At 43.8% G+C, this 27,107-nt stretch overlaps 1 protein-coding gene and 1 long non-coding RNA gene across 3 annotated transcripts; one reads left to right on the top strand and one right to left on the bottom strand.

Moving 5' to 3' along the window:
* The first annotated feature begins 2,854 nt into the window (after positions 1-2,854).
* Positions 2,855-20,432, top strand: LOC130260665 (myosin heavy chain, skeletal muscle, adult). The gene is made up of 39 exons (XM_056506280.1): positions 2,855-2,968; positions 3,692-3,943; positions 4,031-4,174; positions 4,266-4,422; positions 6,055-6,082; positions 6,181-6,298; positions 6,381-6,473; positions 6,605-6,668; positions 6,765-6,863; positions 6,970-7,073; positions 7,174-7,312; positions 7,955-8,073; positions 8,172-8,321; positions 8,866-9,036; positions 9,818-10,127; positions 10,282-10,355; positions 11,327-11,414; positions 11,509-11,626; positions 11,938-12,061; positions 12,710-12,846; positions 12,941-13,196; positions 14,001-14,243; positions 14,349-14,525; positions 14,611-14,756; positions 14,847-14,937; positions 15,026-15,415; positions 15,567-15,693; positions 15,861-15,979; positions 16,436-16,632; positions 16,971-17,154; positions 17,241-17,406; positions 17,579-17,703; positions 17,841-18,149; positions 18,253-18,456; positions 18,736-18,861; positions 18,955-19,125; positions 19,213-19,317; positions 19,460-19,555; positions 20,149-20,432. The coding sequence occupies exons 2-39, from the start codon at positions 3,737-3,739 to the stop codon at positions 20,302-20,304; spliced, it is 5,832 nt and encodes a 1,943-aa protein (XP_056362255.1). The 5' UTR covers positions 2,855-2,968; positions 3,692-3,736; the 3' UTR covers positions 20,305-20,432.
* LOC130260672 (uncharacterized) lies at positions 7,340-26,348 on the bottom strand. Of its 2 annotated transcripts, XR_008841824.1 has the most exons (4): positions 26,274-26,348; positions 25,597-25,729; positions 13,394-13,463; positions 7,340-7,865 (listed from the first exon to the last, which is right to left on the bottom strand). It is a non-coding gene; the product is annotated as an uncharacterized LOC130260672 (long non-coding RNA). The 2 variants fall into 2 exon arrangements; XR_008841823.1 differs by lacking the exon at positions 13,394-13,463.
* Between the last annotated feature and the right edge of the window lie 759 nt (positions 26,349-27,107).

Here is a 27,107-nt window from a genome sequence, read left to right as displayed (position 1 = left end):
TTTTCCATTCAATGTGCAAAAGAAGCAATAATGAAGATGGGCAATTAAATGGCAGATTCCAAACCTGAGCAGAGATCCATATAAACTGACAGTGAAGACTTGAGTGCAGAGGGAGAAAGTTACCGTGTTCAGTCCCAGGCCCTGCCTCCTAGGGCAGAGTATGCTGCAGATTCTAAATTCCCAGTGAATTCTGGGCCAAGCATATGTAACACCTCCAGGGAGAGAGCTGGTATGGGGAACTGAGGACAGGTAGTTTATATCCTTCCAAAAGGAGCACTCTGTTAAATTCCAGACAGCCTTATAGATGAAAAAGCACACAAAACTTTGAGGGGACAGATGAGCATGTGGACAGAGAAATACAGTGGATATAATTGACTGGGATCTTCAAAATCTTTCAGCAAGGCTTCCTTCGTATCCCATGGCTTCATCACTTCTATAAAAGCCTCTTACTCTGATAGAGACAGAATGAAAGAAGATTTATGTGTGCTGGTGACTGTGTTGTTCAATCTACTGATAAAGCAGACAACATCAAGCTGGATTGTTCAGTTGATACAGCAGTGGGAAGGAATGTCATCCAGTTAAAGAGCTGTCATGAGACTCCATTTGCAGTGCTGTATTCAGCTCTGGAACCCCCAACAAAAAAAAAGAAAATGGATCAGGTGGAGCAGATGCAGAGCAGAGCCACAAAAAATTATGCAAGTCCTGGAATGCCTCTGCTATGAAGAAAGGCTTACTTAGTATGCGGACTCAGCGTGGAAATGAGAAGGCTTTGAGAAGACCATATTTCAGGTTTTTGATATGTAAAGGCAGCTCATAAGAGGGGGAAAGATTATTTACCTAGACCTGGGGCCATAGGACAAGGGGAAAAGTTTTAAATTAAAAAGGGTAGATTATAGTTGGATATGAAAGTGACATTTTTTAAAAAGAGGCCAGTGAGACACAGACTTGGCCCAGAATATGAGAATGTCCCATCATTGGAATTGTGCAAGTTCAGGTTGAATGGGGCTTTGAGCAATCTGATCTTGTCAAAGAGATTCCTTCCCACAGCAGTGGTGTTGCACTAGATGATTCTTTTAACGTTCCTTCCAACCCAAACCATTCTGTGATTTGTCCTCTAAGTTCTGTATGTCCATGGAAGTCAGAGACTGTGAAGAAACAGAACTTCTGATACCCCCCTGCACTCAATGTTTCTGCAGGTTGTTTCTGAGCTCTCCTGTTCAGGGCAGAGGGTGTTTCCACCAGCTGAGCTCTGGGCTTTTTTGCAGGGCTGCACTCTGGTTTTGAACTCCAGAACAAGCTTTTCATGCCCACACCAGTGCTTGATGTTGTATATCTCCTTAGATCACATTTACTGTCCTTGTCTCTCTGCTCTTCACTGGGCTTTACCCACTGGGCTCTTTTAATAATCAAAATGCCAACGACCAGGAGAAGAGCATGTTCAGAACTGACACTGTTTAAAGCAGCTCAAGTGACAGTGCCCTTTTTCCTAGAACTTGACCACTCATTCTCCAGAACTACTGGCAAACTCCCCCTTTCTCAGAATATTGCCTAAAGCAATACTGCTCCAAAACAGGCAGCACCGTGTTGAGAGCTCTTGTTGCTGGAGCTGTATGAATGTGTAAGAGTGCAAGATATTTGTGATTTGGGAGTGCTGGGCTGAGGATATATCAGGGTGCAGAGGATCCCAGACCAATGCTGTGTGTGTGAATGTGGGTAGATTTGTGCTTGGGCAGAAGAGTTGAGTTTTTTTGGAGTTGTAGGTAGTGACTTGGTTGAGAGCACTGCATGGTATACATTGACAATAGGCACACAAATATTAGCAACATGGGCCTGAGCTCTTTAAGGCATGTTAGTACTTCATGTTTGTGTGAGATGAAACAGGAAGTATCACTGCATATTTATTGGTTGTATGTCTACTGGAGGTTGAAAGTATTTCCTGGTCTAGGTTACTTTTACCTCTTAGGTTCTCTTAACCCTTAAAAAGTTTTTAATAAATTTTGAGAAGCATAAATAATTTTAAAATGAATAATTTTCCTATTAATAAAAGTGCTTGTATCAGGTCTGCAACAGAAGCATCAAGTTTTTTGCAACCTGAAATTATTTGCAAAAAACTGTATAATTTTCATTTCTTTCAAGTGTGAGATATTATGAATAATTTGTTTGTTTGAAACTATGAAGAATTTTCTATCACTTGTGACTGACTGTTGCAACAGAGAAGCTTCCTCTAGTATGCACATTTTGAATTTTTTTATTTCTGCAAAATACCAAGTGAGGATTTATTCACATACATGTTCTATTGCTTTTATAGCTAAGGAGTCACATTTCACACTGAAGGCACAAACTGCATGTGCAAACTTGAAACCCTATTTGACCTTGCTGTCTTTTGGATTCTTCTCTATCTAATATTCCTGGCCCACAATACGTCTGGTTTTCCCCTTTTAATTATAATATATAATGAATCACTGAAAGAGTTTTAATAATAATTTGTCTTTTGTAGAGCTGATTTTTCTAATGATTTTTTTCTAAGGCAAGCTCTAAGTTCATGCGACCACACGTACAAGATACATTACATTATTTCCCTTTTACATCTGTAAAAGTACAGAAATGCCAAAGAATCCTATCTGGATCAAAGATTAAGTTACCTGTAAAGACCATAGAAGAACCAATAAATCATACACCCAAGTTCTTTTAGTGCCTTGACTAGTCCAGATTCCAATATTAATAGCCCTGTCCGACTATTTATAGGAAATGTATCCACAGGAATGGTAAGATGCAAAACATTTCTAAATATATCAGATCAAATGACAATTATGCCATTAGTTAAATTTGCCAGACAATATTTTGCCAAAGATGGTTTGCCAAAATATATTTTGACAGAAGGAAAAGGAAACATCCAAAGCATCTGCATACCAGAGTCTATAAAAGGCTCTTTGGAGTGCTGTGCCCAGTCTTGACAGAAAATTTCAAGGTAAGTGTTTGGCTCCTGTGAACTGCTGGGCAAAACATACACCTTTTTATTCCATTTAACTTCCTATAAGACTTGGATATCCACTTCTGTCATGGACTACTCTATGAGCAGTAACTTTATTGTAGGTTTGAAAGCAGCATGTTTTCCTTCAACTTACATATTAGATCTGGATCTCTGCGCAACACAAAATGAGTTGTTATGTTTTCAAGCAGCAGTGACTTCTGCCACCAAAATCAATACCAAAAGTCAACAACTTTTAAGGAACAGGATGAAATCCAAGAGTTTAAGATTTGTGGAACAGAGAACAGGCAATAGTAACAGTTATATCTGTTATAATGCAAGATGAATTATCCATAACAAGTAATTTTTAGAAAGCCAATATTTGCTATGAGAAAAAGAAATATTTCAGAGACTTTCAGTAGCATTTTAAAAAAATACCAGAGACTCTGTTATGGGAATAGCCAAATTTGCTACAGTTCACAAATAATACTGCTAAACTTCACAACATGCTGTACACTTAACTGTTATTCTGTACGTGGTGTCTTAGCTGGATGTTTAAGGATTAATTTTAGAGAACTATGTAAGTATTTTTGGCCAAGACAGGGAAGTTTAAATCCAACTTTTGACTTGTTTATACTTATTTTAATACGTGAAAAGATCAAAATGCAAGAGATCTGCTTTCTTTCACATAATGTTCATTCACTGACACAACATCTCTTGTAGCCTACAGAGGACCCTGCTGACCGTGGCTCCTGAAGAAGTGCAACCATGGCAACTCCAGACGCTGACATGGCTGCCTTTGGCGAGGCGGCTCCTTACCTTCGAAAGTCAGAGAAGGAGAGAATTGAGGCCCAGAACAAACCTTTTGATGCAAAGACATCTGTCTTTGTGGTACATGCAAAGGAGTCTTATGTGAAAGGGAAAATCGAGAGTAAGGATGCAGGGAAGGTCACTGTCAAGACTGAAGGCGGAGAGGTGAATAAATGCAAAATTTACAAATAAAATTTAATTCCCACTCTGGCTTCTTAGCTGACATACATGCATCTCTCTATTCTGTGGCAGACCCTGACGGTGAAGGAAGATCAAATCTTCTCCATGAACCCTCCCAAGTATGACAAAATCGAGGACATGGCCATGATGACCCACCTCCACGAACCCGCTGTGCTGTACAACCTCAAAGAGCGTTACGCAGCCTGGATGATCTACGTAAGTGGCAGCAGCAGCTTCCTTTGGGCAGCCTCAGGAGCTGCTGGGCCAGGCTCAGGGGAAGCCAACGTGCTGTGTCCCTTCCTCACAGACCTACTCGGGTCTCTTCTGCGTCACTGTCAACCCCTACAAGTGGCTGCCGGTGTACAACCCCGAGGTGGTGTTGGCCTACCGAGGCAAGAAGCGCCAGGAGGCCCCTCCACACATCTTCTCCATCTCTGACAACGCCTATCAGTTCATGCTGACTGGTGAGTTATTTGGTTTTCTTTACAACCACTTGGCTATAAACACAAAAGAGAAAAAGCCTTTTCCCTGAACAATAGTTCAGTTTAAGGTTGCTGTAAAGGTGGATGTTCTGTCATCACTGTAAATAGATTTTTTTATTGAACATCATCCTTTAGATTAAGTTTATAGAAATCAATGTTAAAATTTCATGTGCAGTGTATTTGGGGGGATATGATTTAACATGGAATGTATTGTCAGATTTTCCATTAAAGAAATTTGGATATACTATAAAGTTCTGCTTTTTCTCAGATGAAAGGATTGCTCTTTGATTGATTTGCTATGCAGGACTGAAAATGGCTAGGGTGAATTTCTGTAAATTAAACTGTGTGTAAAAGGAAAGTACATTCAATGTTGGAGCCAATGCTTCCTATGCACCAGTAGCTATGCATTGGTAGCTTTACAAAAACTCTGGAAACAGTCTCAGAATAGTCAAAAATTGCAGTGAAACCTGCTCAGAAAATTGATACTTTCCTTCCTCCATCTCAGAAACAATTTCTTCTTTTTCATTCATTAATATTGTGGAAAGAAACACCAAAGAAAGGTAGTGACAACTTTTCTAGCATTGTCTAAATATTCAGAATTTTAGGAAAGATCAGATTGGTCAGAAATATAGATGACAGTATAATAATATATGTTTTAATTCGTTAAAAGAAATCTTCCCTCTCTCGTCCCGAATTACTGTATTTAATTTTGTAGCATTCAAAGCATTAAGAAGGTTAATTGGAAGAGAATGCAATGAAAAAAAAAATTAAATTGATGTTTGAGTAACGTGTCTTATCAAGGTCATATTCATGTAAGTTGTCATATATTTACCCTTGCTGACACCTTCATAAGACATGCAGAAACTCTGCGAGTGCAAACCCAGACTTCTTCTCTAAGAGTTTGATCCCTAATGGCTTTTTCTCTTCAGACTTTCTAGAGATTTTTCAGTTTTCATCGTACAAAGATTTTGTCAATGGAATCACAATGGGAATATGGGTTAAAAAAGCAACCAGACAAAATTGTGGGAAGCAAACTCAGCTCAAGATATAGCACAGAGAAATATTGAATCTAGTTTTGGAAGCACCAAATTTGAATATTCTAGAGCATGACAGACTACTCTGGTAAAGGTTACTATATATTTATGATGTTAATCTGATTTTCTTTAGGCAATACTCAACTGTCAATTGCATAAAAACCATTTAGGAGGCTTACTGACTAACCAGAAATGGCTGTTCCTATGTAATAGAGATTATGAGAAGCAGTGCTTCAGTTCAATTCAGCTTACTGATAGACCATTTAATCAGTAACTGCAAAACTGATCTTTAGTTTGAATCATTTTCACAAAAAAAATGAGCAGTGAAACATGATGGGAATATCTAGAAAACAAAGTGCATGTGTCCTATATCTGGGAACAACTCAGGGTGAAGACATCAGCTTCCCAGTTGAATCTACGAACATTAAATATTGAAAAGAAAGTAGGGTGAAGGGAGAAAGGTTTATTAATGTAAATAGATGCCTACTGCTAGTGCACCTTCTAAAAGTCACAGGAATAATTTTATCAATTATAATCATGACCCAGAATAATCATATCTTCTTTTCTGCCTTGTTCACAGATCGGGAGAACCAGTCCATCCTGATCACGTACGTACACCCCCTGCACGGGTCCCTGCGGGGCTGCCCGGTGCCAGGGCACCTCCTGCCTGACCACGCACCCTCTGCTTCTCTCTTGCCTTTGGCAGCGGAGAATCCGGGGCCGGGAAGACTGTGAACACAAAGCGTGTCATCCAGTACTTTGCAACAATTGCAGCCAGCGGGGACAAGAAAAAGGAGGAGGAGAAGTCATCAGGCAAAATGCAGGTGAGTCAGGAAGAACAGACTGAACGCTTGGCCTGTCATTGCCCTGCCAACTAAACACAGTCACTGAATAATTCCCCTGCAGGGAACGCTTGAGGATCAAATCATCAGCGCCAACCCACTGCTGGAGGCCTTTGGAAACGCCAAGACCGTGAGGAACGACAACTCCTCACGCTTTGTGAGTTCTTGCTTTGCATAAAATCTCTCTCCCTCATGGCATCACAAATGATGCCTGAGCAGTCCTTCATGCAAAGGAGACGTCAGCAGAACACATCCAGGCTGACCTGCTGCTGCTTCTTTGCTTAACAGGGCAAATTCATCAGAATCCACTTTGGGGCCACAGGCAAACTGGCTTCTGCTGACATTGAAACTTGTAAGAGATTCTTCTGGACTGTTCCCATCCCTTCCCAAATTCCCACATCCATGTACATTCTCACAAGTGCCTAACTCTTTCTACCTCCCTGGGCAGACCTGCTGGAGAAGTCCAGAGTCACTTTCCAGCTCAAGGCGGAAAGGAGCTACCACATCTTTTATCAGATCATGTCCAACAAGAAGCCAGAGCTAATTGGTAGGAAGGAGCATTACAGCTTTTTGGGGTTGATCACTGAGGCACAGTTCCTTCTCTCACCTGATTGACTAAAGTTAGCCTATGCCTTGCCTCTTCCCGCTTTCAGACATGCTCCTCATTACCACCAACCCTTATGATTTCCACTATGTGAGTCAAGGCGAGGTCACTGTTCCCAGCATTGACGACCAGGAGGAGCTCATGGCTACAGATGTAAGTAACACAGCAACAACTTATCTCCTAGGAATGCCTTGAGGGTGACATCTCTGGCTCACTAAGGACACGGTTTTTGAATTCATTATTTTGACTGCAGAGTGCCATTGACATCCTGGGCTTCACTGCAGATGAGAAAACAGCCATCTACAAGTTGACAGGGGCTGTCATGCACTATGGGAACCTGAAGTTCAAGCAGAAACAACGAGAGGAGCAGGCAGAGCCTGATGGCACTGAAGGTACCAGCAAATTCAGGGCCTGATTTGAGCCAAGCCCTTCTCTGCATGCAGAGGTGATATGTTGGCCTCCTGAGGCACACTGCAGTTGGCTCAGGTGTCCACTTAAAACACTGAGAATTCCATTTTTACCTCTGGTCCCTCTAATTGCAGAGGTACTTTCCTAGACATAGGAAGCTCCATTATTCTATCCAATGGTGGCTCCCCAAACACAAGCTGCCTGAAAGCAGGAACTTCAATTAAAACACAGGATAGCTCTCTCTCTCTCTCTCTTGAAAACCTCCAAGCACTAAGGCACTCAGATGGGCAATTGTGGTTTTGGCGAAATAACTCCGGCAAGCTGTGCTACCAAGAAATCCCTTGCCATAGAAAGAGAACGGACCTTGCATTTTGTCTTGCTAGAGGCTTTTGTTGTTCTTCTGGGGAATTCCAGGTCCAGTCTCTTCCTATCCAAGCCATACTTGTTCTTGCTTTCAAAGAAGACTATCAGTAGTGTCCAGAATTTGCATTCCTTCACAGACCTTCTGTGTGAGATGAGATAAATGTTCTTCCATTCCTAGAAGATGAACAGCAGAGTTGTTCACATCACCCGAATTCTAGAGATTGTCCATAAATAAATGCTCTTCTGTCTTTCCCCACCTCCAGTGGCTGATAAGGCTGCCTACCTAACGGGCTTAAACTCAGCTGAATTTCTCAAGGCCTTGTGTTACCCCCGAGTCAAGGTTGGGAATGAATACGTGACCAAAGGTCAAAACGTTACACAGGTAACATCTGACAGTTGTAAATGCACAGCTTGAACAAATACATACACGTTTTTCTTTGTCCCTCAGAGCTAACTCCAGCCCTGTCTTCTCTGCTCTAGGTGAACAATTCAGTGGGTGCCCTGGCAAAGGCGATGTTTGAGAAGATGTTCCTGTGGATGGTTGTTCGCATCAACCAACAGCTGGACACGAAGCAGCCCAGGCAGTACTTCATTGGTGTCCTGGACATTGCTGGCTTTGAGATCTTCGATGTAAGGAGCAAGAATTTGACAGCAGAAACAATGGGCAAGGAGGGGTCACGATGACTCAGAAACACATAGAGACGCACACAGCTTTGGGCCAAAGGGGTGGATGCTCTTGTAAATTTAGTGTTTTGGGCAAGTTCACAGTGTGTGTCCTGTGCTGTGAATGCCATGATGATGCAAGGACTTCTGCGTCAGAGCACAGAAAGTCCCAGATTATTGACCTAAGGTCAGGGAAATTCACGGTGGGGGGGACACTGAGGAGGTTTCTACTGTCCAGGAGCTCAGAGAGATACTGAGCTTTCCAAAGGTTTGCAGTGTAGTAGCAGAGTGAAAAAGAATTGTAACTTTTGTCTTGATTTGCAAAATAATAATGAAAATGTCCTTCAAGGACAGTGAGTGTTAGAGTAGAAGGCCTACTAAGGAAACACATGCTGGTACAGTAGGTTTGGGACTGGTGTTTCAACTTCAAGCAGCCTTAGGAGAATGGCAGCAAAGGCCTGTGGGTTTGGCACACCTTGAGAACCTGTGCACCTTTCCTTGCTTTGGGCAGTTCAACAGCTTTGAGCAGCTGTGCATCAACTTCACCAATGAGAAACTGCAACAGTTCTTCAACCACCACATGTTCGTGCTGGAGCAGGAGGAGTACAAGAAGGAGGGAATTGAATGGGAGTTCATTGACTTTGGCATGGACCTGGCTGCCTGCATTGAGCTCATTGAGAAGGTACTTTTCCCATGCAAGTATATGATGGCTGTTGGAATTCTGTGATGTTTCTGAGGCAAAGTCAGCTCAGAAAGAACTTACAGCCAGACATGTAGCATCAGTTAAGAAAAGTATTTTGCACTGAAATTTAGTTTAGTCTAGCAAAGAGAAATGGGGAAATGCACATGTGTGTCATGAGTCTGCATCATCTAGTCTTTAAGCATTGAAAAGTAACATGGATTCCCACCAACGGCCTTCTGAAACCAAACCCAATTCAGTCTCATTTTCTTCCTTCTCCAAAGGCTCAAATCCAAAGTCCCCAGCCAAATTTGAGAAAGAAATATCATATCACCTGACCTCCCCAAACTATGGAGCTCCTTGTAGCAGCTTTCCCCATTGTTTTTCTCTTTACCATTGCCCCCCCAGTTCTACAGCCAATCCTCATGTGAGCTGGACAGACGAGTTCCTGCCAGTTCATGAAGACAGGCTGCAGAGAGGCAAGGGACTGCAGAAATAAACTCTTTGAGTGAGACCAATTCCTGGTAAACCTAGGCTTTCATCCAGGCTGAGATGCTGCCAGAGCACAACCAGTGTTTGACATTCATAGCACAGGCTTCTTGTCATTGTCATAGAATCACAGAATGGTTTGGGTTGCAAGGCACCATAAAGAACATCTTGTTCCAGTCCCCTACCATAGGGAGGGACTACTTCCACTACACCAGGCAGGTGAATGTCCCATCCAAAGTGATCTTGAACATTTCCATTGTAACCTTTCCTTGTCACTTCTTGTGATTTCTCCCAGCCCATGGGCATCTTCTCCATCCTGGAAGAGGAGTGCATGTTCCCCAAGGCAACTGACACCTCTTTCAAGAACAAGCTCTATGACCAGCACCTGGGCAAGTCCAACAATTTCCAGAAGCCCAAGCCTGCCAAAGGCAAGGCTGAGGCTCACTTCTCCCTGGTGCACTACGCTGGCACAGTGGACTACAACATCACTGGCTGGCTGGAGAAGAACAAGGACCCTCTGAATGAAACTGTCATTGGGCTGTACCAGAAATCATCTGTGAAGACCCTGGCTTTACTCTTTGCCAGCTATGGTGGAGCAGATGCTGGTTAGTTTTGTGGAAGTTGTACTTTAATGTGAGACAAAGTTTTCTCAGCATTAAAGCTGCAAACACTAGAAATATAAAGTTGTTGTGTGTTCTGTAGTATCCAATATATATTGTCCATATTATTAAACTGTTTTTTCTTTTCTTTGCTTTTCAGATGCTGGTGGTGGTGGCAAGAAGGGAGGCAAGAAGAAGGGTTCTTCCTTCCAGACTGTCTCAGCTCTTTTCAGGGTAAATTAGAGTGTTCATTATCTCCTTGATGATGGCAAAGCTTTTTTATTCTGAATCTGAAAGGTCTATTTCTACTTTGGATATAGCTCTTGTCATCCTTTAAAATCCTTCCTCCATTTCCATCCTTGGAACTTACAGAATATTCCTTTTCTAATGCCATGCCCTTTTTTAAATATTCCACAAGAGTATCTGAAGGGTTAAGTTCTCCTACTCAGGTAGGAGTGAGTAACTTTTCTGCTAACTTCCTTAAAATCCTCTCCGTAGCATTTAGATTTATTTTCTAGACTTTTTATGTCTCTAAACAGATTTTCAGTACTGACTCATAGTAAAATTTGAAAATTAAAAGGAAAATAAATTACCCCAAGATTATAGGATTTTAAGGCAATTACTTGAATTCAATGTCGAAAAAGAGTTAGTGTTAAATTATATCAAAATAATGACTCACAAGGTCAGTTTTCAGTATTTTCTTCAAAGTTCGAGACTGAATTAATATCAAAAGGGTCATTTTATATGGATTATAAAATCCATATATATAGATATAATATGGATATGGACATGGATATGAATATGGATATCACATCCATATATGTATTATAAAACTATCCCCTCCATTACTTACATTACTTACTTAGCTGACAAATGATATGCTAGTCATGCTTGATCAAGAGCATGACATTTATTTAAGATCCCAAACAATTTACCACAAGAATTACCAGCTAAAGGCAAACTGTGCAACGATAGCCCTGTATTTGGATTAGGAGGTCAAGGAAAAGTAATTCTAACAATTATTCTATAAAAGAACTTCTAAGCCAAAATTTGGGATCCTTCAGCTTCTGATGTTCCTTTTGGGAGTTCTGCAAGTTTTTTTAGAGAAGACAGATCTGCATCCTGAAACAGCAGTTTGATACATCTGCTGTTAAGATTCCAGTGTTTACACTTATTAATGTAAACTTCATTTCACAATCTCACAGGAGAATTTAAACAAGCTGATGGCTAACTTGAGAAGCACTCACCCCCACTTTGTACGGTGCATCATCCCAAATGAAACTAAGACACCTGGTAAGGCAAGCCAAGAGGACAAAAGCTTGAGCAGCAGAAGCTGTTCTCCTGAGTGTCAAACAGCAGGGCAGTGACTAATGGTGGTATTTGCCAGGTGCCATGGAGCATGAGCTGGTGCTGCACCAGCTGCGCTGTAACGGCGTGCTGGAAGGGATCAGGATTTGCAGGAAGGGATTCCCCAGCAGAGTCCTGTATGCTGACTTCAAACAGAGGTGAGAGCTCTGCATCTCTCTGCCCACTCAGACCAAGCTGAAGAGCCTTCTTATTATAATATACTTTGAACTTTTTATTTTAAATTGGTATTGATCATTAATATCGATTTTTGCCATCAGTTTATAATGACATGATAATGCTGAGATCAGGATTGTTTTTACTTAGAATTACTATTAAAAACATTTCCCGTATCCTTTCCTGGGAGGACGAACCGTCTCTAGGCATGAGATCAATTCAATTGTACAGTCTGAAAAGTTCTGGTGGTGGTTTCAATGATTGCGATTTCTTAATGTTTTATTTCCTTTTGCAGATATAGAGTACTTAATGCCAGTGCTATCCCAGAGGGACAGTTCATGGACAACAAGAAAGCTTCAGAGAAGCTCCTTGGGTCCATTGATGTAGATCATACCCAGTACAAATTTGGCCACACCAAGGTAAAAACAAGTCCTGTGTTAGAAGTTTGTCAAAAGCTGTAAGAGTCAGGGGATCAGGCACAGCACAGTAACATAACAGAGATGCCAGACTAGGGGCCACTATCAGCAAGTTCCCAGTCTCACAGTACTCAGTCAAGGCAAGTGAGAATGACCCAGGAATGGTAGTCAGACTCAATTGAGAGTTCACACCATCAGTCAAGTTTGTTACAATAGGTATGGTCCAAACTGAAACCATAAAACTTTGGTTTTCAAAATTTGTCAGGGTCAGACACAGGTTGGCTAAAAAGGCAAGGCCCTAGTCATAAATTCATGGATATATATATACACAGTAGTGAGATTGGTTTAACATCAAGCCAGGAATTAAGTTAATAGGTCATGGTAGAGCTCACTAGTGTCCATGACCAGGTAATGGAGTGGCTGAAGCTGTGGCTGAACTGGAAACCAGTACTCATGACACATAGCTCAGACAAAGACTGAATGCTTCGGGCTGAGATTATGGGAAGTTCTAAGCCCTTGGACAGAGGATTTGGGAGAGGGTGCAAGGTGACACTGATCATGGCCATTAAAGTCTTTCAGCAATCTGAATGACTCTGAGCTTCTGTTCTGTCCTACATCACAATGACATGGAGCAACATGTCCTCTCTCAAGGTGTTCTTCAAAGCTGGGTTGCTGGGACTCCTGGAGGAGATGAGAGATGACAAGTTGGCAGAAATCATCACTCGCACACAAGCCAGGTGCAGGGGATTCCTGATGAGAGTGGAGTACAGGAGAATGGTGGAGAGGAGGTAGATATTTCTCATATTTAGTTGATTTTCATGGAACTTTACTTTACTGATGAAGTTTAAATTAATCACATTAATTGCATTAATTTAATTTCAGGGAATCTATCTTCTGTATCCAGTACAATGTTCGTGCATTCATGAATGTCAAACACTGGCCATGGATGAAGCTGTTCTTCAAGATCAAGCCCTTGCTGAAGAGTGCTGAGTCTGAGAAGGAAATGGCCAACATGAAGGAAGAGTTTGAGAAAACCAAGGAGGAGCTTGCAAAGTCTGAGGCAAAGCGGAAGGAGCTGGAGGAGAAAATGGTGGCCCTGGTGCAGGAGAAAAATGACCTGCAGCTCCAAGTGCAGGCTGTGAGTATCACTGTTCCTTTCTCCCAAGAAAAATAATGATAAACTGTCAAAATGCTTCTTGTCCTGCACAGAGACTCACAGGAATTAATGGGTGGTAGAAAACAGTCTAAATCACACACTCTGAATCTCTCTAATGTCAGCAAACTGGCACTGGCAGGGGCATAGTGAGACTCCTGGCAGACCCACATGGAACTCACCGTTGCTGTTGTGTGAGGACAGAGCCATGTAAAACCAGCCAATGTGTATTGAACAGTGAAGAACTTGGAGCTGGAAGAGAAATAATTTTCAAAGTCCTTCCGTATAACACAGTAAAATCAAACCTGAGGAGGACCCAGTTTTCCTCAAAACTGAATTAGAAAAATGCAGTAACACCAAAGAACCCAAATATTTCCCCATGGCAGTATTCTCATAAATTGTCTATTGCTCAAATATTATGAAGTTAACTAGTCAATTATAAAGAAAAATGTATTGCATATTTTTACATGAGAAAAATACTCCAAGCCCTTGTTCCTGCTGAAACTAGAAACTGAACTAACCCCTGTTCCATTCTGCTTGTGTGTGCATGAGGCATTCTCATAGCTACTCAGGACAAACTGGGAGACACTTTTGGGAGACACATTTAGGAGACAATAAAACTTTGGAATAAATATTGATTCCAAATGACAAGGTTTCCCACTAGACACAATTCAAGATCCTCCTGTTGCTGGAGCTGAAGGTCAGGTTCACCTGCTACTCAGTGATAAAAGGGGCAGATCAGAGAAATTACAAAACATTAGAACCCACAAAATTCTGTCTCCCCACCAGGAAGCAGATAGCTTGGCTGATGCTGAGGAAAGGTGTGACCAGCTCATCAAAACCAAAATCCAGCTGGAAGCCAAAATTAAAGAGGTGACTGAAAGGGCTGAGGATGAAGAGGAAATTAATGCTGAGCTGACAGCCAAGAAGAGGAAACTGGAGGATGAATGTTCAGAATTGAAGAAAGATATTGATGACCTTGAGCTAACACTGGCCAAGGTGGAGAAGGAAAAACATGCCACCGAAAACAAGGTATGAGACAGAACCTGCCACCTGCAGTCTGGAAAAGTGCCCTGTGATATTACAGGACTTGTATAGCTACTTCCATTAGTTACATTTGCTGCCATCTTCCTAAAGGTGAAAAACCTGACTGAGGAGATGGCAGCCCTGGACGAGACCATTGCCAAGCTGACAAAAGAGAAGAAAGCCCTCCAAGAGGCCCATCAGCAGACCCTGGATGATCTGCAGGTAGAGGAAGACAAAGTCAATACTCTGACCAAAGCTAAGACCAAGCTGGAACAGCAAGTGGATGATGTAAGCACACAGACATAGAACAGGAACAGGACAGGTATGGAGCCTGATCAGGCTGGTAGAGCACTGATGGTTTTGTTGTGTTTAGCTGGAAGGGTCCCTGGAGCAAGAGAAGAAACTGCGCATGGACCTGGAGAGAGCTAAGAGGAAACTGGAAGGAGACCTGAAGCTGGCCCAGGACAGCATCATGGATTTGGAGAATGATAAGCAGCAGCTGGATGAGAAACTGAAGAAGTAAGTGTGGCTCTGGGGAACCTGAGTGCTAGGGCACCTGAGCACTTGTCTTTTTTCTTTGAGCTCTAACACTGTTCACTTGGCCCAAAGGAAAGACTTTGAAATCAGCCAGATCCAGAGCAAGATCGAGGATGAACAAGCCCTGGGCATGCAATTTCAGAAGAAGATCAAGGAGCTGCAGGCAAGTGTCTGTTCCTTCCCCTGCCTTGCTCAGGCTCAGCTCAGGCAGGAGGAGGGCACAGGTATGAGGGGTCCCTGCTGTTCTGCAGGCCCGTATTGAGGAGCTGGAGGAGGAAATTGAGGCAGAGCGAACCTCTCGCGCTAAAGCAGAGAAGCATCGGGCTGACCTGTCCAGGGAGCTGGAGGAGATCAGTGAGCGCCTGGAAGAAGCAGGAGGTGCCACAGCAGCTCAGATCGAGATGAACAAGAAGCGTGAGGCAGAATTCCAGAAGATGCGCCGTGACCTGGAAGAGGCCACGCTGCAGCACGAAGCCACGGCTTCCGCCCTGCGCAAGAAGCACGCGGACAGCACAGCTGAGCTGGGGGAGCAGATCGACAACCTGCAACGCGTGAAGCAGAAGCTGGAGAAGGAGAAGAGTGAGCTGAAGATGGAGATTGATGACTTGGCCAGCAACATGGAGTCTGTCTCCAAAGCCAAGGTAAGGATTGCATTAGAAAATCCTGACAGGGACAAAGTGTGGCACAAAAGCTGCCTCTTCCAGACACATTCCCAGAAACAAAATCCCCCCTGTGACAATAAGGCAGAGTGCAAACCCTCATCTCTTCTCCCTTCCCGTGTTTCCTCTCTAGGCCAACCTGGAGAAGATGTGCCGCACACTGGAAGATCAGCTGAGTGAGCTTAAAACAAAGGAGGAGCAGAATCAGCGCATGATCAACGACCTCAATACGCAAAGAGCTCGTCTGCAGACAGAGACTGGTGAGACATCCTAATCCCCAAAGTTCAATGGCAGGACCTGTATGCCCTGAGCAAGCCAGAGCGTGCAAGGTGGCAGCTGGTGTAAGCTCTCCAGGCCATTCCTGGATACAGGCAGAAGGTGTCATAGGAGGAACAGTGTGCTTCCTTTGTTCCCTTTCCCTTCTCAGGTGAATATTCCCGCCAGGTGGAGGAGAAGGATGCTCTGATTTCTCAGCTGTCTAGAGGCAAGCAAGGATTTACCCAACAGATTGAGGAACTCAAGAGACATCTAGAGGAAGAAATCAAGGTCTGGAAGTACTCTGGTGTCCTCTGCCTACATGACCCCCAAAAGCACCTGTAGAATCCTGTCTAACACTAGACTGCTCCAGTGTTCCTTCGCTAAACACACGTATCACTGCAGAGAATGGCACTAATGCACAACACCCCACTCTTCAAGTAGAGTAGGAAGGAAACAGGATACTTTTGGTGCTGTAGGAAGTCATCCACAAGGCTTCTACAAGATTGTGATGATCCTCTCTAAGACATGATTCAGCCACAAATTTACACCAACAGCAGATTACTGTCCCCAGAGGAGCTGTCATTAATGCATCCTGATGCTCCAGAACGTGTCAATGATGGCTTCACCAGCTCCAAGCTCTACATATTTGCAATTGGAGTTTCATTCCAATTTCACTGTCAAGTTCACAGTCAAGAGGCATTTCAAGATAAGTATTTAGGTTACCAAACCCAATTATACCCACAGGCCAAGAACGCCCTGGCCCACGCCCTGCAGTCCGCTCGCCACGACTGTGACTTGCTCCGGGAACAATATGAGGAGGAGCAGGAGGCCAAGGGGGAGCTTCAGCGAGCCCTGTCCAAGGCCAATGGGGAAGTGGCCCAGTGGAGAACCAAATACGAGACAGACGCGATTCAGCGCACGGAGGAGCTCGAGGAGGCCAAGTACGTGGGAAACAGGATGGCAAATGATGGCAGAAAACTGAAATTGATCTAGGGAAGCTGGAGTCTCTGAGAGTGGTTAAGAAAAGAATGGGATGGAGGCAACAATATACTGTGTTTGTAAAAAAAGGGGAGAGAGGGTGGGAGAGAAAAAGTGTAGATTGGAAGGGAAAACATCGGCTTTAGAAGTGGTAAGACAAGCCTAATCCTCCATAGTTGATAGCTGTTTTTGTATATGTGGAAAGTTATTGGCTTAAAACCACCAAAACTGCCCTCTCATGACTGTATAGAACTGATGCTCTTCCTAGCTGTAGTGTGGAACTGTGCTTCTCTCCTCCCAGGAAGAAGCTGGCCCAGCGTCTGCAGGATGCAGAGGAACATGTTGAGGCTGTCAACGCCAAATGTGCCTCCCTGGAAAAGACAAAGCAAAGGCTGCAGAATGAAGTGGAGGACCTGATGATTGATGTGGAGAGATCCAATGCTGCCTGCGCTGCTCTGGATAAGAAGCAGAAGAACTTTGACAAGGTCTTTTGGCCTCCAGCACCAGCACTCCTGGCCAGAGCATGGCCCCGTGATGGCCACAGCCCTACTCACAGCCCCTTTCTCTGCAGATCCTGGCAGAATGGAAGCAGAAGTATGAGGAAACGCAGGCTGAGCTGGAGGCCTCCCAGAAGGAGTCGCGCTCTCTCAGCACGGAGCTGTTCAAGATGAAGAATGCCTATGAGGAGTCCTTGGACCACCTGGAGACAATGAAGCGGGAGAACAAGAACTTGCAGCGTAAGTCCCTGGCCTCTGCTCCTCACTGCCCTTTCTCACAAGCTTGTCCCTCTGCCACACTTAATGGCTCAGGGCCTGCAGGGATAAGAACATGCGTGGCCCCTTGATGCAGCAGAGCCTTTCTCCATTCAGCTCTGTGCCTGACCATGCTGCTTTTCACCCTTCCTTGCAGAGGAGATTTCCGACCTCACGGAACAGATTGCAGAGGGAGGAAAGGCAATTCATGAGCTGGAGAAAGTCAAGAAGCAGGTTGAGCAGGAAAAATCTGAACTGCAAGCCTCCTTGGAGGAAGCTGAGGTACATAAATGGTGTCTAGGTTTAGGAGTATGGGTGTAGTTCTTTGGAGAGACAGTAGGAAAGCAAGCCTACATTTAAGTGGAACTGCAAAAAAGATTACTTAGAAGGTGAGACTCTCTTCATGCTGAATTGTGCAGGCCTCTCTGGAACATGAGGAGGGGAAGATCCTGCGCCTGCAGCTTGAGCTCAACCAAGTGAAGTCTGAGATTGACAGAAAGATAGCAGAGAAGGATGAGGAGATTGACCAGATGAAGAGAAACCACCTCCGAGTCGTGGACTCCATGCAGAGCACCCTGGATGCTGAGATCAGGAGCAGGAATGAAGCCCTGAGGCTGAAGAAGAAGATGGAGGGAGACCTGAATGAAATGGAGATCCAGCTGAGCCATGCCAACCGCCAGGCTGCAGAGGCACAGAAGAACCTGAGAAACACCCAGGCAGTGCTCAAGGTCTGTCCAGCAGAGCTAGAGAAAAGAGAAATTAAATCTCTGACAATTTTTGCCACTCCAGTGCGCACTGACGCCTGGCAATTATTCTTGTCTGTTTTTCCAGGACACTCAGCTGCACTTGGATGATGCTCTCAGGACACAGGATGACCTGAAGGAGCAGGTGGCCATGGTGGAGCGCAGAGCAAACCTGCTGCAGGCTGAAGTTGAGGAGCTCCGGGCAGCGCTGGAGCAGACAGAGCGGTCGAGGAAACTGGCTGAGCAGGAGCTTCTGGATGCCACTGAACGTGCACAGCTCCTCCACACCCAGGTCAGGCAGTGCTGGAAATTATTTCCATTGATAAGTGATAACAAGGGATTAAATTGTTATTCATATTGTAAGTGATTACTAAGGAAACGTGTGTTTACCTAGTGGAAGAATTGTGCTGCAATATGTCCCCTCCAGCCATCCCTCAATATCTGTTTTGCTGCTCTGGTGCTAAAGAAGTCTCTTGCACTGAAGACTTTCGTAAACTCTACCTGCATTTTCAAGCCTTAATGTGGAGGCATTTGGTTTGATAGTAGGAATCCTGTCTTTCCTGTTGCACAGAACACCAGCTTGATCAACACCAAGAAGAAGCTGGAAACAGACATTTCCCAGATCCAGAGTGAAATGGAGGATACCATCCAGGAAGCCCGTAATGCTGAGGAGAAGGCCAAGAAGGCCATCACAGATGTGAGTTGGTGCTCCTGGCATTGCTGATGGTGAATGTACTCTGCCCAAAATATCTCCAGCCCCAATATGGCTTTGACCTTTTGCTCTGATCAGGCGGCCATGATGGCAGAAGAGCTGAAGAAGGAGCAGGACACCAGTGCCCACCTGGAGAGGATGAAGAAGAACCTGGACCAGACAGTGAAGGACCTGCAGCACCGTCTGGAAGAGGCCGAGCAGCTGGCACTGAAGGGAGGGAAGAAACAACTTCAGAAGCTGGAGGCCAGGGTGGGTAGGGCTGGGGCTGTGCCTGAGTGAGCGTGTCCTTGGAGAGACATTGCCAGGGAAGCTGCAGGGATGGGCTTGTCGTTGCAGGTGCGGGAGCTGGAAGGGGAGGTTGATGCTGAGCAGAAGCGCAGCGCTGAAGCCGTGAAGGGTGTGCGCAAGTACGAGCGGAGGGTGAAGGAACTGACCTACCAGGTAAGGCAGGAGGTCTCCTGCTCTGACAGGGTTTGCTCACAGCGAGTCACATTTTGCACACACCATCCCCAAGGGGAACTGTTAACCTTGTGTGATGGAGGACTATGAATTGACTCTCTATCCTGTTTGCCAACCTCCCTAGTCTGAGGAAGACAGGAAGAATGTCCTTAGGCTGCAGGATCTGGTGGACAAGCTGCAAATGAAAGTGAAATCCTACAAGAGACAAGCTGAGGAGGCTGTAAGTATTGCTTGGAGAATGGGCAAAGGCCACATTCCTTTGCGGCAGGGCACACATTGAGTGAGGCTGAATATCAGGAGAGGGGTATGAAAGAAATTCCTGAGACATAATCATCTTGGTCACAGTGTTTTGTTATTGTGTCATGAGGCCTTGGTGAGCTCTGGGCACCCTGCAGTCAGGGCGGTTCATTAAGTGAAATTCTGCAGCCTGTTTCACACAGGAGGCCAGAATAAACAAACCCAGGGGCTACACCCACTGCCAAGTTCCCAAATCTCTGCTAATAATCATCAGCAGAAGGCTTCAGGGTCTTCTCAACCCAAAAAGATACACTGACAGTTGGGCAGGAAGTAGTGTGAGAGTAGGTACAGAAATGATGAATCCAAGGGGTGAAATTGCTCCTCACGTGTGACACAGTCCTGGTGGAGCTTGTCCCAGTGGGGTCCTGAAAAGGGGAGGATGAGGAGCTCTGTGTGAGGCTGATGTGTGAGCAGTGGTGGGAGGGGATGGAGATTTGCAGCCCCATTAGACTGACTTGCAGCAGAAATGAAACCCTGCCCTGTGCTCCTGACCCCTGATTCCCTTTTCTCACACAGGAGGAGCTGTCCAATGTCAACCTGTCCAAGTTCCGCAAGATCCAGCACGAGCTGGAGGAAGCCGAGGAGCGGGCTGACATTGCAGAGTCACAGGTCAACAAGCTCCGAGTGAAGAGCCGCGACATGCATGGCAAGAAGATAGAAGAGGAAGAGTGAGAATGTCACAAGGCAGCAAAGTGATCTGAGGGCTGCACAAAATGTGAACCTTCTGTCACTGTCTTCCAGATTTAAGATTTGCAACTATCTCAGTACATAGGAAATAAAAGTAGATTTATTTGCATTCATATCATGTGCAGTAGTTTTCATTTTTTTTTTTTTTGTTTTTGTTTTTTACAGGTGAGGTCTATATCACCATTAGTCTTTGGACAGAGTTTTTTTATAAAATCTCTAAGTAGGTTTGTGGTACAGCTTTTTATCATCTTATTACCAAATAATTATTCCTTCTGTAGCACTTTAGGCTATGCTCAAAGAAAGTTTCTTACTCACAGAAGTAGTCCTTAAAGGCAAAGCGTGAAAGAAAAACTTATTTGTGCTGTTGCCTCTGTTGGTCAAGCTACTGTTAGAGTAAGTCAGAGTGGTGTTGGACAGGAAGAACCCATTTGCAATGGAATTATGTTATTTCAGGCACTAAGGAGAAGGAATGTTATATTAAAATGTACATTAGAAAGTTCCCTTGACACTCAGCAAATGGTGCCATTAAATAGTACATCAGATTTGATAGTGTTAAATCACAAAACTGTACAGACAGAGAAACAAAATGGAGCCTCATTTGTGAAGAGATGGACTCTGGGCTGACAATTGCCTGTCAAGAGGGAGTTCTACCACATGTTCTGTGCAATTGTGTGAAAATATCAGCCCTTTTCTCAGCAGTAGTAGCAGAACGAAAAATAAGAAGAAACAATGTCAAGCAGACCAAATAACCCAGGCACTTAGGGAGATAAAGTTTTCTAAGATAACCTTGTATAGAAGGAAATGGCAAACTGCACTTCTGTAAGAAGATGCACGATTTATTGGATATGTGTGTAAAACGCTGTCCCCATTTCAGTTGATAGCCATAAATGTTTGAACCCTGCAAGTGGGCCTAAAATCTTGGGATGCATACATGGAGGTATATGAAATGGTACAAATAAGTCAGAGAGATCAGCGTCAGGCTGGAGGCCCAAGGCAATGTTGGCGAGTGGGCAGTAAGGTGAGCACCCGGCCAGCTTTGTGGAAGTCAAGATGAGGGGTAAGCACTGGCAGGGATTGCGAGGAAACTGCCTGTCTGCTCCCTCAAGGGTGAAGAGACCCTGAACAGACCATGGGTGCACTGAGGCAGTAGCCCACTGTCCCACATTTTATATCTGTCCCAGGCATTGGTGACACGTGAAGAAAGCACAGGCACCAGTGGTGATGGCCCAGGGTGGGTGCTGGTGTAGGGCACAAAGACATCAGCTGGGCTATGGCTGTGCCTTTTGCCTCAGAATTTAGGCTGTTGATATCAGGGCAGGCTTTATTCCCAGCTTCAGGCCCAGCAGGCTGCTGTCAGTCACAGGGAGCTGCCGGGCAGCAGCTGAGCAGGGCCCCTGCTCCAGGCACCCAGTGCCAGGGGATGGCAGCCTGGAGCCATCGAGGGCCCAGCTCGGGGCTCCCTCCACTGCACACCAGCAACGACATCTCCCTGAAATCCTGGTGCTTTAAACCTGCTGAAACTGCCTGGCCCACCTCACTGAAACCTGGGTGCTTTAAACCTGCTGGAACTGCCTGGCCTACCTGTTAGGAGCTAATCACCGCAGAGGGGTTAAAATCCAGCCAGGTGGGTCAGCCAATTTCATGTGTTCCCCACTGGGATATAACAAAAACCAGGTGGGATGGGCCAAAGAACACCTGGAAATGTTTGGGTCATCAATGCTGGAGGAAAAGACCCTGGGCTGACAGAAGCAGCCCCTGCTCAGTGCAGAGGCCTCATCTGCACTGGGCCCTCTGCCCAGAAAGGGAGCCATGGATGTGCCTGGGAGTGTGTGACTATGAAAAGGACAAGACACGGTGTCAGTGGCCCTGCCACCTCCACTGCACACCCTGTGCAGCAGCCTGAGGAGAGCAACTGCTAGAGAAGAGAAGGCTTCAGTTCATGAAGGAGTCTTATAAAAAAGAGTGACTTCACACAGGCAGATAATCATATAAAAGGATGGGAAAGCTTTTAAACTAAAAGAGGAGAGGTTTAGAATAGATATTAGGAAGGAATTCTTTCCTATGAGGGTGGGCAGGCCCTGGCACAGGGTGCCCGGAGCATCTGTGGCTGCCCCTGGATCCCTGGAAGTGTCCAAGGCCTGGCTGTACAGGGCTTGGGGCAACCTGGAATAGTGGAAGGCATCCCTGCCCATGGCAGAGGCTGTGTAATGGCATGTTGGAACCCAGCAGGACTTTAGGGTCCCTTCCAACCCAAGCCAATTATGATTCTGTAATTCTATGAAACTGGAGATTTGCCTTAATAGCAGTTTCCTGTTTCACACTAAGTATTTATGAGGACATGTTCAAAGACTCTCCATGCAGTCAGTGCTGATTCCACCATGGCAGAAACCAGGTGAGGAAGTGCAAGGACAAGAAACAATAGGGCTATGAGCTGTGTAGAGATAGGCCTGACCTGAGAAAGATCAATAAAGTGATTGAGGACATGGGATCCCTGCAACCTGGACTTCTGTGTGTGCCAGTGTTTCCAAGAGATTGGGCCCTTGTCATCAACAGTTTAAAAGACTGTTTTTTCAACTTTCCACTCCATCCAAAGGATGCCCTGAGGTTTGCTTTTTCACTTCCAGCCATCGATAGAGGAAAACCACTGCAAAGATATTGCTGGAAATTTTTACCCCAAGGGATGAAGAACTCCCCTAATTATTTGCCAGTATTTTGCTGCACAAACTTTATCTCCAGCTTGATAAAAGCACCCATGATCCATGATTCTACACTACATGGATGATTTGCTTATTGCAGCCCTAGCACAAACAGAGATGGAACAAACTTGTGATAGTGTTGTTGCAGAAGTCAAGAAGGCCAGACTGGTAATTTCTACATCAAAACTACAAGAAATCCCACCCTGGAAATATCTGGGATGGATGATGACAAAACAGACAATCAAGCTGCAGAAGATACAGCCTCGGACCAGATCCTTGCAGGATCTAGAACAACTTCCAGGAGAAATTAATTGGGTCAGACTTGTCTTGTGAATTACCAATAGTGAACTTGCCCTGCTCTTTGACTTGTTTAGAGGAGACTGAGACAGCAAAGCTAGAGGAGTGATTTTAGGCCCTAGAAGGCTGCAGAAAGGGTTCCAGCAGGCTTGATATTAGCCCAGCTTGCCTCAGCAATGGCATTGAAACAATTAGATCAGGTTGGATATTGGTTGAATAAACAAACCAATTCCACATCCATTGCAATCAGTAATATGTTGACAAACATTAGCATTGTTAGACACGTCACCCTACAAAATAAAACAGCAATTGATTTTCTCTTACTGACTCAAGGACATTGTTGTGAGGAGTTTGAAGGATTGTGTTGTAATAACTTGTCTAACCACTCTGAATCCATCCACAGAAGTATACAAAGGCTAAAAGATTTAACATCTCAAATTAAAAAAAAATGATGGATCATGGTTAGACGATTTGTTTGAGAAATGGAACTTTGCTTGTTAGTTAAGGGAATTTTGCAGGAGAGGTTTATGTTTTGATTGTTGTAGAAGTGATATTAGTAATAGTGCCTTGTGCACTTCAGTGTGTGCAAGGGATGATGGACAAAATCATCAAGGAAGCTTTTGTCGTTCAAGAAGGAGATGTAGGAAAGAAAAATACAGAAAGTTCACAGAATCTTATGCAGTTGCCTGCAATCTTAAGTTACTGTATGATAGGATAAAGGAGGATGAAGGTTTTGATTCAAGGCCTTGGAACAGAGACTTAACGAATCAAGAGATAGCACTTAATACTGTATTTTACTTACGTCCTTGGAATCGACCATATCTTTTGAAACCTAAGAATTACTGTACTTCAAAGTAAGCAAAAAGAATGCCTTAGACAAGCAAAAACCAATATATTAAGTAAGTTTATTAATATAGCCTTGTTTAGAAAGCTGGTAATGCTGTTTTGCTAGATAAGGAAAAATGCACTGTAGTAGAGCCATGTAACACAAGGTAGTTAATATTCAACAAGGACACTAAAAGAGTTTCTTTAGGGTTGAAGCAAGAGGGGGAATTGTGGAATATAGAAAAATTGTAAAACTCTCAGAAAGCTGTGTGAAAGCAAATCTCAGGATGGAGGATGCTGAAGATGCAAGGACAAGAAACAATAGGGCAATGAGCTGTGTAGAGACAGGCCTCAGGAAAATAGCTTAAGCAAGATAGTAGAAACGTGATAATAATGAAGCTTTATCCATTGTTTTAAGCTATTACAAGCAAGCATTGTTCAAAGCAAGATGTATATGCAGCTTTATGAATTGGCCTGAGCAAACACTTGTCAGCTTTTAATATTATCTTATTGGCTAAAAAACTTTTAAAAGACCATGTAACTAAGAACAAATTGTCTGGTGTTGTAAGCAGCTTAAGCTGTTTCCATCACCCCTGCTTGGTTCTATAAAATGAGGCTGATGGCTGCAATGGAATAAAGACAAGCTGCTCTGGCAGACCCGTCACATTGTTTGTATATATATATATATATGTAAATATAAGAGAAAAAATATCCCAAAACCAACAAGGAAGGGCATGGGAGACACCCACCCCAAAGATGCTGTTTCTGTCCCAAAGGGGATGGTTCTATCTGGGAGTCTCTGTGCAGTTGAGGCTGGAGGCACAGAAGGGCCCTCCAGCTCCAGTGCCCTCAGTCATGACAAGGATGCCCTCTTGCTGACAGGGATGAGGTTGTTCCTCTCCTTCTACCCTCGCATGTGGCAATGAGCTGCCCAGCATTTTTGAAGATATTAAAAAAAAAAAGCTGTATATAGTGAGAAAGCAGTGGTGAGTTAAATGGTCTTCATAGCTTAAGATGGATAGAAAAAACACTAACAAAGTTCAGGCAAAACACGGTTTAGTTTTCTTTCCATGCATCATGTCTGAGAGTCCCACATCAGAGTTCTGATAATCTGCCTGCACCATGAAACTTCTCCAATCCTGTGACAGACAAGGGTCAGCTAAGGGAATCTGCCCCTTGACTTCTTTTTCTGAGTCATTTGCATCCTTATAGAAATGTCAAGCTAGCAGCTGTAATTTCCCTTCCATACACTTCTCTGTCCTTCTCTGACTCTTTTCACCACCTGTTGTCCCTTTGCTTTCTGCACTTTACTCAGATACTTCTTAGCCTTTTTACTTCACTGAGCTGTTCTGTAACTGGAGTCACTCAGCTGCTTAAATGTGTGAAGGAAATGACATTCTGCATGTCACCTAAGTGTTATGTACTATTTGCTGTGGAAATAGATGTGTGTATTGCTCACCTTGCCTGCACCTTCAGTACCATCCTTTTCCAACCACAGGATGCACATTCACTCCCCTTTCTACCCTCAGTGGGCTGTTTCAGCACCTCTCCAAGTTGCTTTAGACTTATGAGTGAAACAGTCTGTTGTACTGCTGGAAAGAGAAGACATCATGTGTATGGAAATTAATTTTCCACATTCTCTGTGTGGTCACTTGGAATGCTTGCTTCCCTTTTAATGTAGTATGGATAAATTATAAATACACAAGGCATTACAGATATTAATTAGGAAAAAGGATGGGCATCTCTGCTACTGCCTTCTATGAACTGTAGCACAAGCTAATCTTCCTCAATAATATTCTTGGGAGATTTACATATAGTCCCAGTCACTGCCTTATAAATAAGCAGATAAACTATTGGTTCCAAGTGCCTTTCTTCCTAGAGAATGAATCAGCAACTTCCATTAGTAATTGTAATTACTGGGTTATCTCAGCAAATCAATTCAAAATTCCATCTCTGTCCTCCCCAGTACACCAGGTACATTCAAGTGGATTCTTAGAGGACAATTAAGAAAGTAGGACAGCATGTTAAGCTATATATTTAACAATCAAGTTCTGTGGGGGATATAGAAACTGCTCGCTATAATTATTTTAATCTGAATCAGTATTTATAAAATTTAATAAAAAAATGTTTCCTTACCATCTCCAGGTCCTGTTCACAGCAACAAGTTAGTCAAAGTATAGCAATGAGAAGATTTGCTCTGAAGGATTAGTGTCCTAACATTTCTGCTAATCATCTGCCAACATTCCTAGAAGATCTCCTTTTACCCAGGGAACAGCAGAATGAGGCTGTTGCCTGCATCATATCATACACACCAGTGGTTTCCAGGCCATATTAATCTTTCCAAGCCTGCTGTTCCACTGTCTGATAGCAGAGCTGACAGCAGTATTTGCAAGTTGCAGATTACATAAAGATAACTTTTTTGTGTGTTTGTTGTTGCTTTGGGGTTTTTAAATATAATTTGTCACAGACCTAAACACTACATGGAGAAGTGTTTTGTTCCATGTGTAATGATAAATGATCTGGTTTTAATATGGGATGTTGATTAGTCAGAACCACCTTGTGAAGTTTTCTGCAGTTTGCTCAAAACCTTAGTATCCCATTTTTCTAAGATACCATAATTAATGGGGAAGCATGAAATAAGTAGACTTAATCTCGAGTTCCAACATTCTTTACAGAGTTACTCTCAAAATCATCTCAAATGTCTATTTGCTGTTTCTCATGAGAATGCCATTAACTTCTGACCTGTTCATCATGTAGGGAAACAAACAAGAGTGTTCCCACTCTTTGCAAAACATTCTCTTCCTATTTAATTCTTCCTCAAATCACCTTACTAATGTATGGTGATTTCTCCTGAACTGTCAGTACACTATCAGATCTAGCAGTGTTGACAGCCTGTGCTATCTCCTTATTGTCTACTGTGTCTACTCCTGCCACAAGTAAATGTTAACCTACATGTCCATAAAAGCTGAA

This window comes from Oenanthe melanoleuca, chromosome 18, assembly GCF_029582105.1.
Source record: "Oenanthe melanoleuca isolate GR-GAL-2019-014 chromosome 18, OMel1.0, whole genome shotgun sequence".
NCBI classification, from domain to species: Eukaryota; Metazoa; Chordata; class Aves; order Passeriformes; family Muscicapidae; genus Oenanthe; species Oenanthe melanoleuca.
This window is presented reverse-complemented; position numbering and strand designations above follow the sequence as displayed.